Below are 12325 nucleotides of genomic sequence, written 5' to 3' on the forward strand. Positions count from 1 at the left end.
CTCCAAATTAGTTACCTTCTGATTTGCATGATAAAGTAATGGCCTTGCCCTGGAGTTCACCTACTGAACTAGTTGAAGCTACCCCTCTCACTTAGCAAATGTGGCTCTGGTGATGCCTTCCCCCACCTCCCAAAGATCCCTGGTGTAAATTATGCTTTAATATATAGCAGACAAATTGCAAGGGTCTTACAACTTGGGAGGAATTTTTGTTTTCTATAAACCTCAATCACCTTAAAATGTAGAAGGGGAGAGGCAGGTAATTAGTCCTGCTGTATTTGACTTGATAATGAATCAGAAGCTTAGTTTCCGTGAAGTATTCTGTGGCCTTTTACAGTTAAATCTGCTGGGGGGTGGGTGGGTTATAATACAGTATGTCCGTCAGCACATTCGTTGCCTCTTAAAAACCAAATGTCCTTCCATTTTTCAGTGGGGTTAATTTACGTGCATTCTAAGAGTAAATGTTAAAGATAGTCATAACAATTTTTTATGAAATACAATTTAGCCACGGGGGGGGGGGAGAAGCAATTTTATTTTTTAATTTCATGCTAAATTCACATATGTACATTAAGTACTATGTAAACCTGAATTTAGGTTAGCATTATTTGACTTGGAGCAATATCACCTCATCTCAGTTCATTGGATAACTACAGCTTGGCCCTTCTGCTTTAAAAGGTCAAAAAGTTACCTAATTGAATAGGGCACTTACAATCAAATTTTAAATTGACTCTCTCACACACATTTGTAATTTACTGTGTTAGCTGTTATATTTAGGTAAAACATGTTATCAAGGTTATTACACAAGAAATTACATCTTTTGCATAAATGGTCCCCTGGGTTGCACTTAGACTAGTAACAAAAAATATATATATACTGACAAACACTAAACTATATTTGTTATAGATTACAAAAGTTATTGAAAGCCAGAATGAATCTTTAAGGTTGGAGGGACCCTTTAATAGTTAATCTTTGGGCTTAAGGAAGAAAAAATTAAACAGTCCCATACTGCATTTCACATCTCTTAAAAATAGGAAGTGTTTTAGCAGCTTAAAACCTTTAGAGTTATATAAAACTTATTACACTAGGATTTACTTTGAAATATAGTTTACAACTAGATCAATTATACATACACTGGCACTTTAGCACAAGGGCAAACTTTAAAAACAAATTATTTTGGACCTTTAAAATCAGGCCATAGTATAAAAAGAGTCCATGGTCTTACATTCAGCAAATTCATACTAAAATACTCTATTTTTGTAAGATAAATGCCAACAAAACTTTACATATGCTACAAGTTTATTACATATATTTACATGGCTCTTTCCTAGGTACTTAAAACTTTCACATTATACAGCTCCCCACTTTTAAGTAAGTTTTATAGGGAATGATTTTGAGACCAGATCACTGTCAGAATAGCTTATGCAGTGCTATAGTATAAAAATGTATTCTGAAAGCTACTCAGTAACCACCAAATACTGTTTCCGTAAAAACGGGTTTTGGTGCATTAGTTAGCAGACCTACTGCATGAAAGAAATGGTCACTGGGTATATGGTCTCATTCTAAATAACTGGAAAGCCTCTAGTGCCCTTTCCACATTCACCAGCATACAGTTCACTAAAATGCAACTATTCGCTAAAAAAAATTCACATTTTTTGGCAGTGCATCAGGTTGTTGGCATATTACTGGTTTGGATGTTTCTAGGACTTCAAACTGTCAAATATTCAACTACCTTTCAATCCTTACATGTGTTTTAACATGGATGCTCATAAGCAGATTGACTAGCTTTCAACAAGTAAATCTGATACTCTTAGTTATTTCTGCCCAACAAACAACAGGAAAAGTTGATTACCATTCCCCAAACCTGAATTTGACAGGTTTAAGAGTTATGCAGATGAGAACAAAGTATCAATGTACAATTATCAATAATTTAGTTAATTTTAAGTTGCACTGATACTACCATTACGTCACAGTGCACACAACATGTAAAATAGATAAGATAAAGTCTAATTATATTTTCTACATGAGCAGTTTTACAAATAGATTAATTCCCTAGTGAATTTGGCCTGAAACAATGGACAACTACCTTGAAATATAACTAAATTTAAACATTAGTATTTTATCTTATTTTATACCTGTACTTTAAGTAAGGTTTTAAGTTGAAATGTCATTATCTCCTTATCAGAAGGATTAAAGGAGACTGGAACCCAGTGGCTTGGTGGTTTAGGAAGAACACTTGGTGATGGTGGCTCACTAAACTTGGCTCCAGCATAGTTCTGATTAGTTTGAGACTTAAAAAGTAAGCTAGGACTTGATAAGCCAGAGTTCCAGTTTTGATTATTTGGAAAATTTTTGTTCTTCCCCCCATTTTGCATGGCCTGCCGTGCAGCTGCTGATGAGGTGTAAGTATGTCCTCTTTCTTTTTTCTTATGAACAATCTTCATCTGGGAATTCTGATCCTTGGTCTTCTGTCTATTAAGCTGTTGCTGGTTCTTACTAACGTTTCTTGATTGAGGGGCTGGAATGTTGTACCTCTCTCCACCACCCATCTTCAGCTTCTTTGTCACCTACAAGTAAATGGAAATAAAATACTTAGCAAAATCCCAGTAAGAAAAGTTCAAAAATTTAAGAAAGTTCTGTAGCCCCAACTTGTAACTCCAGAAATCATTTTGGAAAGACTCAAAACTGCTATCCAACTGCTTTAATAACTTCACCGTATGTTCACACTTAATTATGTGCATAGCCTTTATTACCTTCTTAAGAAAGCTTATCTGCAAATGTGAATAATCATGTGAAAAATAAAGACAATTGGCTAAGGTTAAAAGGATAAGACATCCTTATAAAATTATAAAAATAATTTTATACCTTTCAGTCTGTTTCTCGGATTGCAGGATTTCCACTACCTGTCCCCTTCCTTGCTGCCAAGCCCAGGATAATAGATGTTGCTTTCTGCTGGATCCTTTCCTTTGTCTCAATACAGAAGTTTTCATGGGCCGATCTGCTGAGTTCAGCCTAGGAGCTGAGGCCAACATCTGAGTCTCCTCAGCACACAAGTTTGAGAGAAGTCCTAGCTAGAAAAGAAAAGATTACTTCATTACTTCAATTCAAAAAACACGGGGAAAGTGATCGCTTATATTTACTACGGAAATACAGTTAAGAATGGCTACTTCCTGAACTAATAAGTAAGATGGAAAATAATCTGGTAACTGTCGTCTTTAAGAACTTTTCTCGGCCTTACGATCCAGGAATGGGGGCGGTGGAACGGGAGTCCCAGTGCCACAACGAGTTCTTTTTTTTTCCCCGGGGGAAGTTTTCAAAGTCTCACACGGATTTTGTCACTAAAACGTTCAAACCGGGGAACCATTAGCTTTTACAGCCATCCCAAGAAACGGGCTAAAAATGAGTTTCCTTAAGAGACATTTTAAAAATCTTTTCCGAAATTTCCCATCTTGCGACACAGCACGTATTCTTTTTCGAAAAGCCTTCTCTCCCAACACGTCTACGTCATAGAAAGTGTCTCCTTTAGTTATGAACTCTCAACTCCTCCCCATTTTGAAGTTTTCACAGGCCATAACCTAAGCCGATTTTCATCTAAAATATACCCAAGAATGCCTCTTTACAGTGAGCATTATACATCCCAGGTTTCATTTACTATCCCAAGAAATCATTTACCAACAAATACGCCCTCTTTTTGGAAGGGTTAAGGGCCTTGCACACTTATTTTAACAGCCCCTGAGTCATTCACCGCGCGAGCCCAGAAAGTTCGGGTCTTCCGACGGGGCCTGGCTTCCGAAAAGCCCACCGTTCTCGAGCCCGGCCGGGGTGCTCCCCGGCCCCCCGCGGTTTCCGGGATCTCGCCTCCCCTCGCCTCTTTCCCCCAACAATGGGGAGTGCGGCCGCCAACATGGCCGCTCCCGCGGCGCCGCTGCCACTCACCGACTTCAAACTCGGACGGCGGCGGCTCCTGCTCGGCGTCGAAGCCCCCCTCCCTTTCCAGGGAGAGACGAGGCACGGAACGAACAAAGCCCACGGGCACCGAGGAGCTAGCTGCTGACCACCTCCGCCTCCCGACCCGACCTCCTCCTTCCGCCTCTACCGACAAAATGGAGGTGGCGACGAGCGCCGAAGCGGGGCCGGGAAGCACGGCGGCCAATCAACAGCGGCCGACGCGCCGCCCGGCCAATGATACGCGCGCCACCGCCTGTTGCTGGGGCCGGCGGGGACGAGGGAGGCGAGCTTGTGGCCCGGGGTTTGAAATCCTCCCCGAGAGGAGCATGTCGGGAACAACTGCTGCGGTCGTGCCCTCCGCCAGCCGGTCCCCGGTCGCGCCCGCCCCGCTGCCCCGGGCCCCGCTGGGTGCGGCGGCGCCCGCGACCCCCCGTTCACGTCTTGGCCACGCGCGCTCGGCGCTCGGGAAGGGGCGTCAGCCCGGGCGCTCGGCGCGCGGGTCCTGCGGCACTGAGAGACCCCAACTGGTCCCCAGCCCCCCGGGGGCTTTACCGAAGCGGCCTCGGTTCCCGACTTGGGTTCGCTGGGCCGCGTGACCAGTTTTTAAAGCCGAAAGATGTGCGCCAAAGTTGCCTCCCGAGGCCTGGCCTCTGCGCACTTTGCTCCTGACGCTCCTCTCATTCTCCTCGGTCGCGAGAACTTCTTTGCAATCCCCAAAGCTTGCGGTTCCCTCTCGTGTCCCCGACCCCCGCCCCAAAACTTTACGAAGTGGCCTCCTCTGTGAAGGCGTTTCCCACACATGCGCGGATCAAGTCAGTCAGTCCCCGCTGTGTCCCCACGGGTCCTTAACTACAGGGAGAGCCCTTCATCGTCTCGCATGGTAACTGCTGGTGTCCCTATTTGTCACCCCTCTTCCCCACCAGGACCACCACACCCTCAAGGGGCGAGGCCGGTTTTTTCTGAATACAGTGGCTCGTACATTGTAAGTGCGCAAGAAAAGTTTGTTGAAAGAACCGGGGCTCCCTGATGCCCCTTTCCGCCCAGTTGTAAGTGGGGAGGGGGAGTAAAGCTGTAGCTCGGTTGATGATGCCGGCGAGGTGTAGAGAAGAGGGAAAGGACAACTTCTTTGAGGTAAATGGATAAGCGACCCAAAATGAGTGTTTTAAAAGAGAACGCCAAAGTCTATGAACGTGGAACGTGTTCACTGCAGAATTTATATATACTGTTTATAGGTCCCACATAATTAGTTATTTAATCTGCAGTTTTTTGCTTCCATCATCCCCCACCTCTGTGTCTTTCTGGCCACGGACCTTGTGTTTTCTTAAAAAAAAAAAAAAAAAAAAAAAAACTTCCTTAAGCGACCGAATTTTAAAAGAGAAGTTTGTTAATCAAATTAATTTGGTGAAATATATAGAAGATATATTTTTGAACATGGGGTTTTCTGCTGCTAATCATATTATAGTCAAATAAGATGTGTATAATAAGCACCTGCTAGCTTACTGAAAATGTGATCTGTTTCCTAAAAACTCCAGAAGCTGGCTTAGACATCAGATAGTAGCCAGGCTGTATTTAATTAATGAGTTCAAGACTTTAACTTCGGAAAAGACCCTTACTGTGAATTTTTTTTTTTTTTAATATAATGGTGTGGTTTCAGTCTGAGCACTTTTTTTCTAATTCTTTTTTTAATAGCAAAGATTTATGAAGTGCCAAGTGTTTATCACTGCATTTTACATATTCTATCTGGTTGGATACTTGTATGAAAGTGTATTTTATATCTCTAAATGTTTCTTTTTTACTCAAATTCAATTAGCCAACATATAGTACCTCATTAGTTTATATGCAGAGTTGTTATTCAGTTTCATAACATCCAGTGCTCCTCACGTCACATGACCTCCTGAATACCCATCACCCAGTTGCCCCATTCCCCCCCCAACCTCCCCTCCAACAACCCTATTGGTTTCCTATAGTTAAGAGTCTCCCATGGTTTGTCTCCTTCTCTGATTTCTTCCCATTCAGTTTTCCCTCCCTTCCCCTATGATCCTCTGTGCTGTTTCTTATATTCCACGTATGAATGAAATATGAAATTGTCTTTCTCTGATTGACTTATTTTGCTCAGCATAATACCCTCTAGTTCTGCCTACAACGATGTAAATGGCAAGAGTTCATCCTTTTTGATGGCTGAGTAATATTTCATCACACACACACATCTTCTTACCATTCATCTGTCACTGGGTATCTGGGCCCTTTCCACAGTTTGGCTATCGGGGATGTTGCTGCTGTAAACACTGGGGTGCACGTGCCCCTTCAGATCACTACATTTATATCTTTGTGGTATCTAGTAGTGCAATTGCTGAGTCATATGGTATCTTTATTTTTAACTTCTTTTTTTTTAAAGATTTTATTTATTTATTTGACAGAAACCACAAGTAGGCAGAGAGGCAGGCAGAGAGAGAGGGGAGGCAGGCTCCCTGCTGAGCAGAAAGCCCAACGTGGGGCTCGATCTCAGGACTCTGAAATCATGACCTGAGCCAAAGGCAGAGGCTTCAACCCTCTGAACTACCCAGGCGCCCCTATTTTTAACTTCTTAAGGAATCGCCACACTGTTTTCCAAAGTGGCTGCACCAGCTTGCGTTCCCACAGGCAGGGTAAGAGGGTTCCTCTTTCTCCGCGTCCTCACCAACACTTGTTGTTTCCTGACTTGTTAATTTTAGCCATTCTGATCAGTGTGAGGTGGTATCTCATTGTGGTTTTGATTTGTATTTCCATGATGCTGAGTGATACTGAGCATTTTGTCATGTGTTTGATGGCCATTTGTATGTCCTCTTTGGAGAAATGTCTGTTCTTGTCTTCTGTCCATTTTTGAACTAGATTATTTGTTTTTGGGGTGTTGAGTTTGGTAAGTTCTTTCTAGATCTTGGACACCAGCCCTTTATCTGATATGTCGTTTGCAAATATCTTCTCCCATTTGGTAGGTCTAATTCTTTTTTATTCATATCATCCAAATATCAGTCAAATTCATCTCCACCACACTCCCTCCCCAACCTCCTTCCTCCCTACACCAATTTGATTGTGTTAACTATTTATTTATTTTAGAGGGGGTGGTGGAGAGGGAGAGAGAAACTGAAGAGCAGCCTCCACACCCAGTGTGAGCCTGATACGGGGCTCAATCTCACGACCCTGAGATCATGATCTGAGCCCAAATCAGGAGGCCTACACTTAACAGACTGAGCCACACAGGCACCCAAAACAAAAAACAAAAACAACAAACAGAACCCACTTCACTGGCTCCAAATTGTATTACAGAATTCAGTCACCCTGCTCTCTGATTCTTACCTGTGTAAACACATAGGTAGTATTTTGGACAGTTATCAACACACACAACATAGTGGGTACTTTCTCTGCCTTCCCCTTCCCTGTACCACATTGTTTTTTGCTGATCTGCACCAATGATGGGGTAGGTGCGATTTTGATCTCTACTGTGCAGATGAAAAATGTGAGGCCCATAAAATTTAAAGCTGAGAGCTACAAGCTAAGTCTTCAGAGCCCATGCTCCGTGTCCCCCTGAAGCATTTGTGTCTGAGTCCCCTCTGTCTTCCCCAGGGCCTGAAAGGTGCTCTGCCCAGGGCCCACACTGAATGGCTGTAGACGGGACTGGCAGAGCTGCTAGGGCAGTATGAAACCTCCGTTTCTGCCAGGTCAGAGTCTGGCTGCTCTCAGGAGAGCCCTCTTAAAGCCTTTACTATGTCCCAGACTCCCAGCAGCCTCCCAATACAGCTCCAGCTCAACCTTCATTAATATTTACCAAGCGCTGGTAACACTCAGAACTGGGCAGCAGGGGCCAAAAACACACCCTCTTCAGGACGTCGGATGCAGCCTCTGCCTAGCCCCTCCCTGCCGGTCTATAAAGTCAGGGCCACCAACACAATGCAATTAGTGGTTCTCAGTTCAAAAAGGAAAGTGGTGATACAAAGAAACAGCTCTCAGGATATAAATCAGCTACCCATGCTGGGAGCCAAACTCATAATAAATGCGTGGGTGTTTAATACAAAACATTTATTTAACCAAGATTTATCTGGTGCCTTCTTTGAGGCAGGCACTCTGCCAAGCCCTGGGGCTACAGCAGTGAAAGAGGCTCCATCCCAGCCCTAAAAGAACTCAAAGGCTCTTCCCTTGACAATTTATCAGAGAAGAAAGCGGGGTGTCTGGAGAGATTCATTTCCTCAGTTCTTCCCCTGAGAGTCAAGGTCAGACAATGCCAATTGTCAACACAAAAACGAACCTGCTAACATTGCTACAGAGTTCGGGTTACAAACACTGAACCTGGCCTCCCTGGCATGGAGGGGGAAAAGAAAGGGATTTGCACACTCCCTAAAATCCTCTCCCAAGAGGATGCATTTTGAATTACATACCAGTGGGAGCCAAAATCAACAGAATCTTTTACATCAAGTTTACCTACCTAATGTGTAAGTACAAGTGGGACAAAAAGGTGTTTCAGAGAGTCTGGCTTTGCAGGATTGGCAAGGTACAGGCTGATACTCGTTGTACTTTAAACGCCACAAGTGGCAAGGTAGTGAGGCAATCGCACAGGTTTGCCACACCTTTCAAGCATGTCTCTTTAGTCGGACCCACTGGCTTTCAGGCTGGATCACGCACCTCCCAGTTTGTCTAACTCAAGCTGGTTTGGTTATTGATCTGTGAATTCAGAGTACAACTTAGAATGCTGGCAGGCCCGTCAGTGGCTGGCTAATTTCAGTTAGGAGAAGCAAGTTCTCGGAACTTGCCAAGAAAGCAAAGTAGAACACCTGTCTGATGTTTTGATGTGCCTTGCGGCTCTAATCTTGTTGCCAGACTGGTATGGAAACACACACACACCCCCTCCAACACACCCTGAATGTGTTTCCTGGGGAAGCATCTGCCGCGCGTTCCCCAATTGCTCATACATTCCCAAGCCTTTGCAAATCAGTCCTCGGCCATTACAGCCTATTCGGTGTAATCACTAAATGGGGTACAGGAAGTCAATGCTAAACTCCCACACTTCCTGTGACTCTGACCCAGGGCTTCTCAACCTCCGAGACCTTTAAAGGATTCTGAAGCATGGCCTGCCACCCCAGAATCAGGATCTTTGAGGATGGCTGCTTGGGTGCTCCAACCCCAGCTAGAGGTGGGGTGGCAGAAGGCTTATTTTGAACTAAAAACACTTGAAAAACAGCAGGTGCAAAAGGTCACTCTGACCTCCCCTCCCTTTTTCTTCCTGAAAACAAGAAAGAACATTCCCAGGTGAAAGACGTCCTCCTACACCAGGAGGAGAGAAACATTCTTACCATCAGAGGTGGGGGCGGAGGCCAAGAGAATTCCCTACAAACAGATCTGATTAAAATAACTCTTACCTTCCTTTAGATTCCCCACATATTTTAGTTACTTTTCCACAATTGTATCTCTTGTTCAACCTATTATAAAAGCATTTAGGCTTTGCCACTACTTTGGGTCTTCATGTCCTTATCACTTAAAATTTAGAAATATATCTGTGTGCTTGGGGCGTCTGGGTGGCTCAGTGGTTAAAGCCTCTGCCTTCAGCTCAGGTCATGATCTCAGGGTCCTGGGATTGAGCCCCGCATAGGGCTCTCTGCTCAGCAGGGAGCCTGCTTCCCCCCTCTCTCTGCCTGCCTCTACACCTACTTGTGATCTCTGTCAAATAAACTGGAATCTTTAAAAAATATTATCTTTATATTATATATATTATATAAATAAAATATTTTTTAAAAATCATTAAAAAAAGAAAAAGAAATATATCTGTGTGCTTTTCTCCTGTTAATGTCTTCTATCAGTTTAATTCTCAGGCCAGAGACTCTAAGAAGGTAGAAATAAGCTTTCGCTTCCCCTACACAGCTCACTCTGTGTTGAGAACTACGGCTCTTAAGTTTTTCTAAGAGTAATCCCCTGATGTGGGAGTGTCTGTATGAAGAGGACCCAGTCTGTCCTCTGTAATCCTCAAAGGTAGTCATTATACCAAAAAACCAGCAAAAAAATGAGCACCCAGAGTTATTTTAGATCACTTTTTTAAAGTGTTCATCACCCAGGTGGACACCCAGGGTCTACTCTCAGTTTCCTCGCTAGTCTGTTGATCCAAGCTCTCCATTTCTTGGCCCGCTCCAACGTCTGAGCTCTCAGTACTTCAGGCCAAAAGCTGTGTGGACAGAAAGATGGGCAGCAACCTTGAGAAGAACAACCCAAACAGGTTCATGCTGGCAACCAGATTGATAACCAAAAGAAATCTGGAACACTTAATACTCACCGAAAAAAATAGTGGAACATGGGAGCCATCTAATTCTATTAAGACCATGACTATACCTGTCTCCCAACTATTCACACTCATGGCACGAAGAAGAGACACGCTATCTTTAGGAATCATGGAAGGCTCTAAAGAGAATCCAATGAGATAAGAAGCCGATTCAAACTCCCACTGTGTTTTCTCACAGTCGCTGAATTCCTGTAGACATTTTTCTCTTAATCTGCCTTCCATTGCAACACCTCACACTTTTGACATATTCCAAATCTACAATAGGGTTTTTCCACATCTATTATTACACTCAATCTTGGCATTAGTTCTACAGGATCAGCATTATTACCATTCTATAGGTGGAGAAACTGAGGCTCAGAGAGACTTGTCCGGTTAAGGTCTTCTATCTTAAACATTTTTTATTGGAGTGTGTCTTTTACATATGTGCATGTATTAACCATAGAAAAGGCAGGTCAACAACAACCCCAAAAACAACAACAAAAATCACTCCATGTCTTACCTCCCAGAGACGAGGTTTTGAGGGAATGTCCTTCCAGTCTTTTTTCCATACCGAGAGGCAATGTGTGGTGGGAAGAGCACAGACCCCAGAGCCTGCCCTGGGTCTCAGCTCTGCAGCTCACTAGCATATGATATCAGCAGGCTTTTCAACCTTTCAGCATGTTAATTTCTTCATCTGTCAAATGGGGATAATACCAGCGCCTAACAGCGTAAGGTTTAAACAAATCAACATCTTTGAAGTCCTTAGAGCAAGTACTAAGAAAGCCCTCAATTACTGAGTTTTGAGGGTTTTATTTTCATAAAAATGGTAATGATAATAAACAATACATATTCTTTTGTTCCCTGGCTCTTATTTTTCATGTTTTAAACTCAATATACTGTGAACCTGTTTCTGTGTATATATACCTACATACCTAGATCACTAATGGTATTTTTTTAAAGATTTTATTTATTTATTTGACAGAGAGAGAGAGAGAGAGATCACAAGTAGGCAGAGAGGCAGGCAGAGAGAGGGGAAAGCAGGCTCCCTGCCAAGCAGAGAGCCTGATGCAGGGCTTGATCCCAGGACCCTGAGACCATGACCTGAGGTGAAGGCAGAGACTTAACCCACTAAGCCACCCAGGTGCCCCCATTAATGGTATTTTATGTTATGGCTTATCTGTCATTAATTTCACCATCCCCAACTGTTGTTTCCAGTTCTTTGCTATTACACGCTGAGCTGAATATCCTTATAGATAAATATAACTTTTCTTAAATAAATTTCCCTTAAATAAATTCCTAGAGGTAAAACTACCACGGTAACTTTATAGGTTAGGACTTTTGATTTACACCCCCACCATTAGGGCATCAAAGTCAAGTCTCAGGCTTCTGGATCTACAGATAACTATTCTCCCTCCTGGTTATTTATAGCTGCTTCTCTGATGTTGGATCTGTCAGAGGAGAGGGTGAATTAACATAGGAATGAATTAGTCAAAAGAATTTTTTTTTTTTTTAAACATTTTTTTTTAATTTATTTATTTGACAGACAGAGATCACAAGCAGGCAGAGAGGCAGGCAGAGAGAGAGGAGGAAGCAGGCTCCCTGCCGAGCAGAGAGCCCGATGCGGGGCTCGATCCCAGGACCCTGAGATCATGACCTGAGCCGAAGGCAGCGGCTCAACCCACTGAGCCACCCAGGCGCCCCAGTCAAAAGAATTTTTAAAGTTTTGTTTTATGGACCACAAGTTATGTACTGCCCCCAGTTTTAAGAAATATACCTGTGGGCCAGCTCCTTTTCAGGGAAGCTTGATGCTAGTAAGATCTACTTACTGGGGGAGCCTGGGTGGCTCAGTGGGTTAAGCCTCTGCCTTTGGCTCAGGTCATGATCCCAGGGTCCTGGGATCGAGCCCCATATCGGGCTCTCTGCTCAGCAGCGAGCCTGCTTCCTTCTCTCTCTGCCTGCCTCTCTGCCTACTTGTGATCTCTGTCTGTCAAATAAATAAATAAATAAATAAATAATCTTTAAAAAAAAAAAAAAAAAGGTCTACTTACTCATCACAGCTGACAACCTCCATAGCTATCCACTTGACAAACGTCTGGACTTTTCCAC

General features: G+C 43.3%; 1 protein-coding gene across 4 annotated transcripts; it reads right to left on the bottom strand.

Annotated features, from left to right (window-relative positions):
- Positions 1-509: 509 nt before the first annotated feature.
- LOC111154674 (proline rich nuclear receptor coactivator 2) lies at positions 510-4539 on the bottom strand. Of its 4 annotated transcripts, none has more exons than XM_022514483.1 (3): positions 4495-4539; positions 2860-3065; positions 510-2561 (listed from the first exon to the last, which is right to left on the bottom strand). In XM_022514483.1, the coding sequence occupies exon 3, from the start codon at positions 2541-2543 to the stop codon at positions 2124-2126; it is 420 nt and encodes a 139-aa protein (XP_022370191.1). In that variant the 5' UTR covers positions 2544-2561; positions 2860-3065; positions 4495-4539; the 3' UTR covers positions 510-2123. The 4 variants fall into 4 exon arrangements, with proteins under 4 accessions (XP_022370191.1, XP_022370190.1, XP_022370188.1 ...); XM_022514482.1 differs by lacking the exon at positions 4495-4539 and adding an exon at positions 3931-4109 and having other exon boundaries at positions 2860-3061; XM_022514480.1 differs by lacking the exon at positions 4495-4539 and adding an exon at positions 3931-4109.
- Between the last annotated feature and the right edge of the window lie 7786 nt (positions 4540-12325).

This window comes from Enhydra lutris, unplaced genomic scaffold, assembly GCF_002288905.1.
Source record: "Enhydra lutris kenyoni isolate GAN:26980312 unplaced genomic scaffold, ASM228890v2 scaffoldscaffold38, whole genome shotgun sequence".
Taxonomy (NCBI): Eukaryota; Metazoa; Chordata; class Mammalia; order Carnivora; family Mustelidae; genus Enhydra; species Enhydra lutris.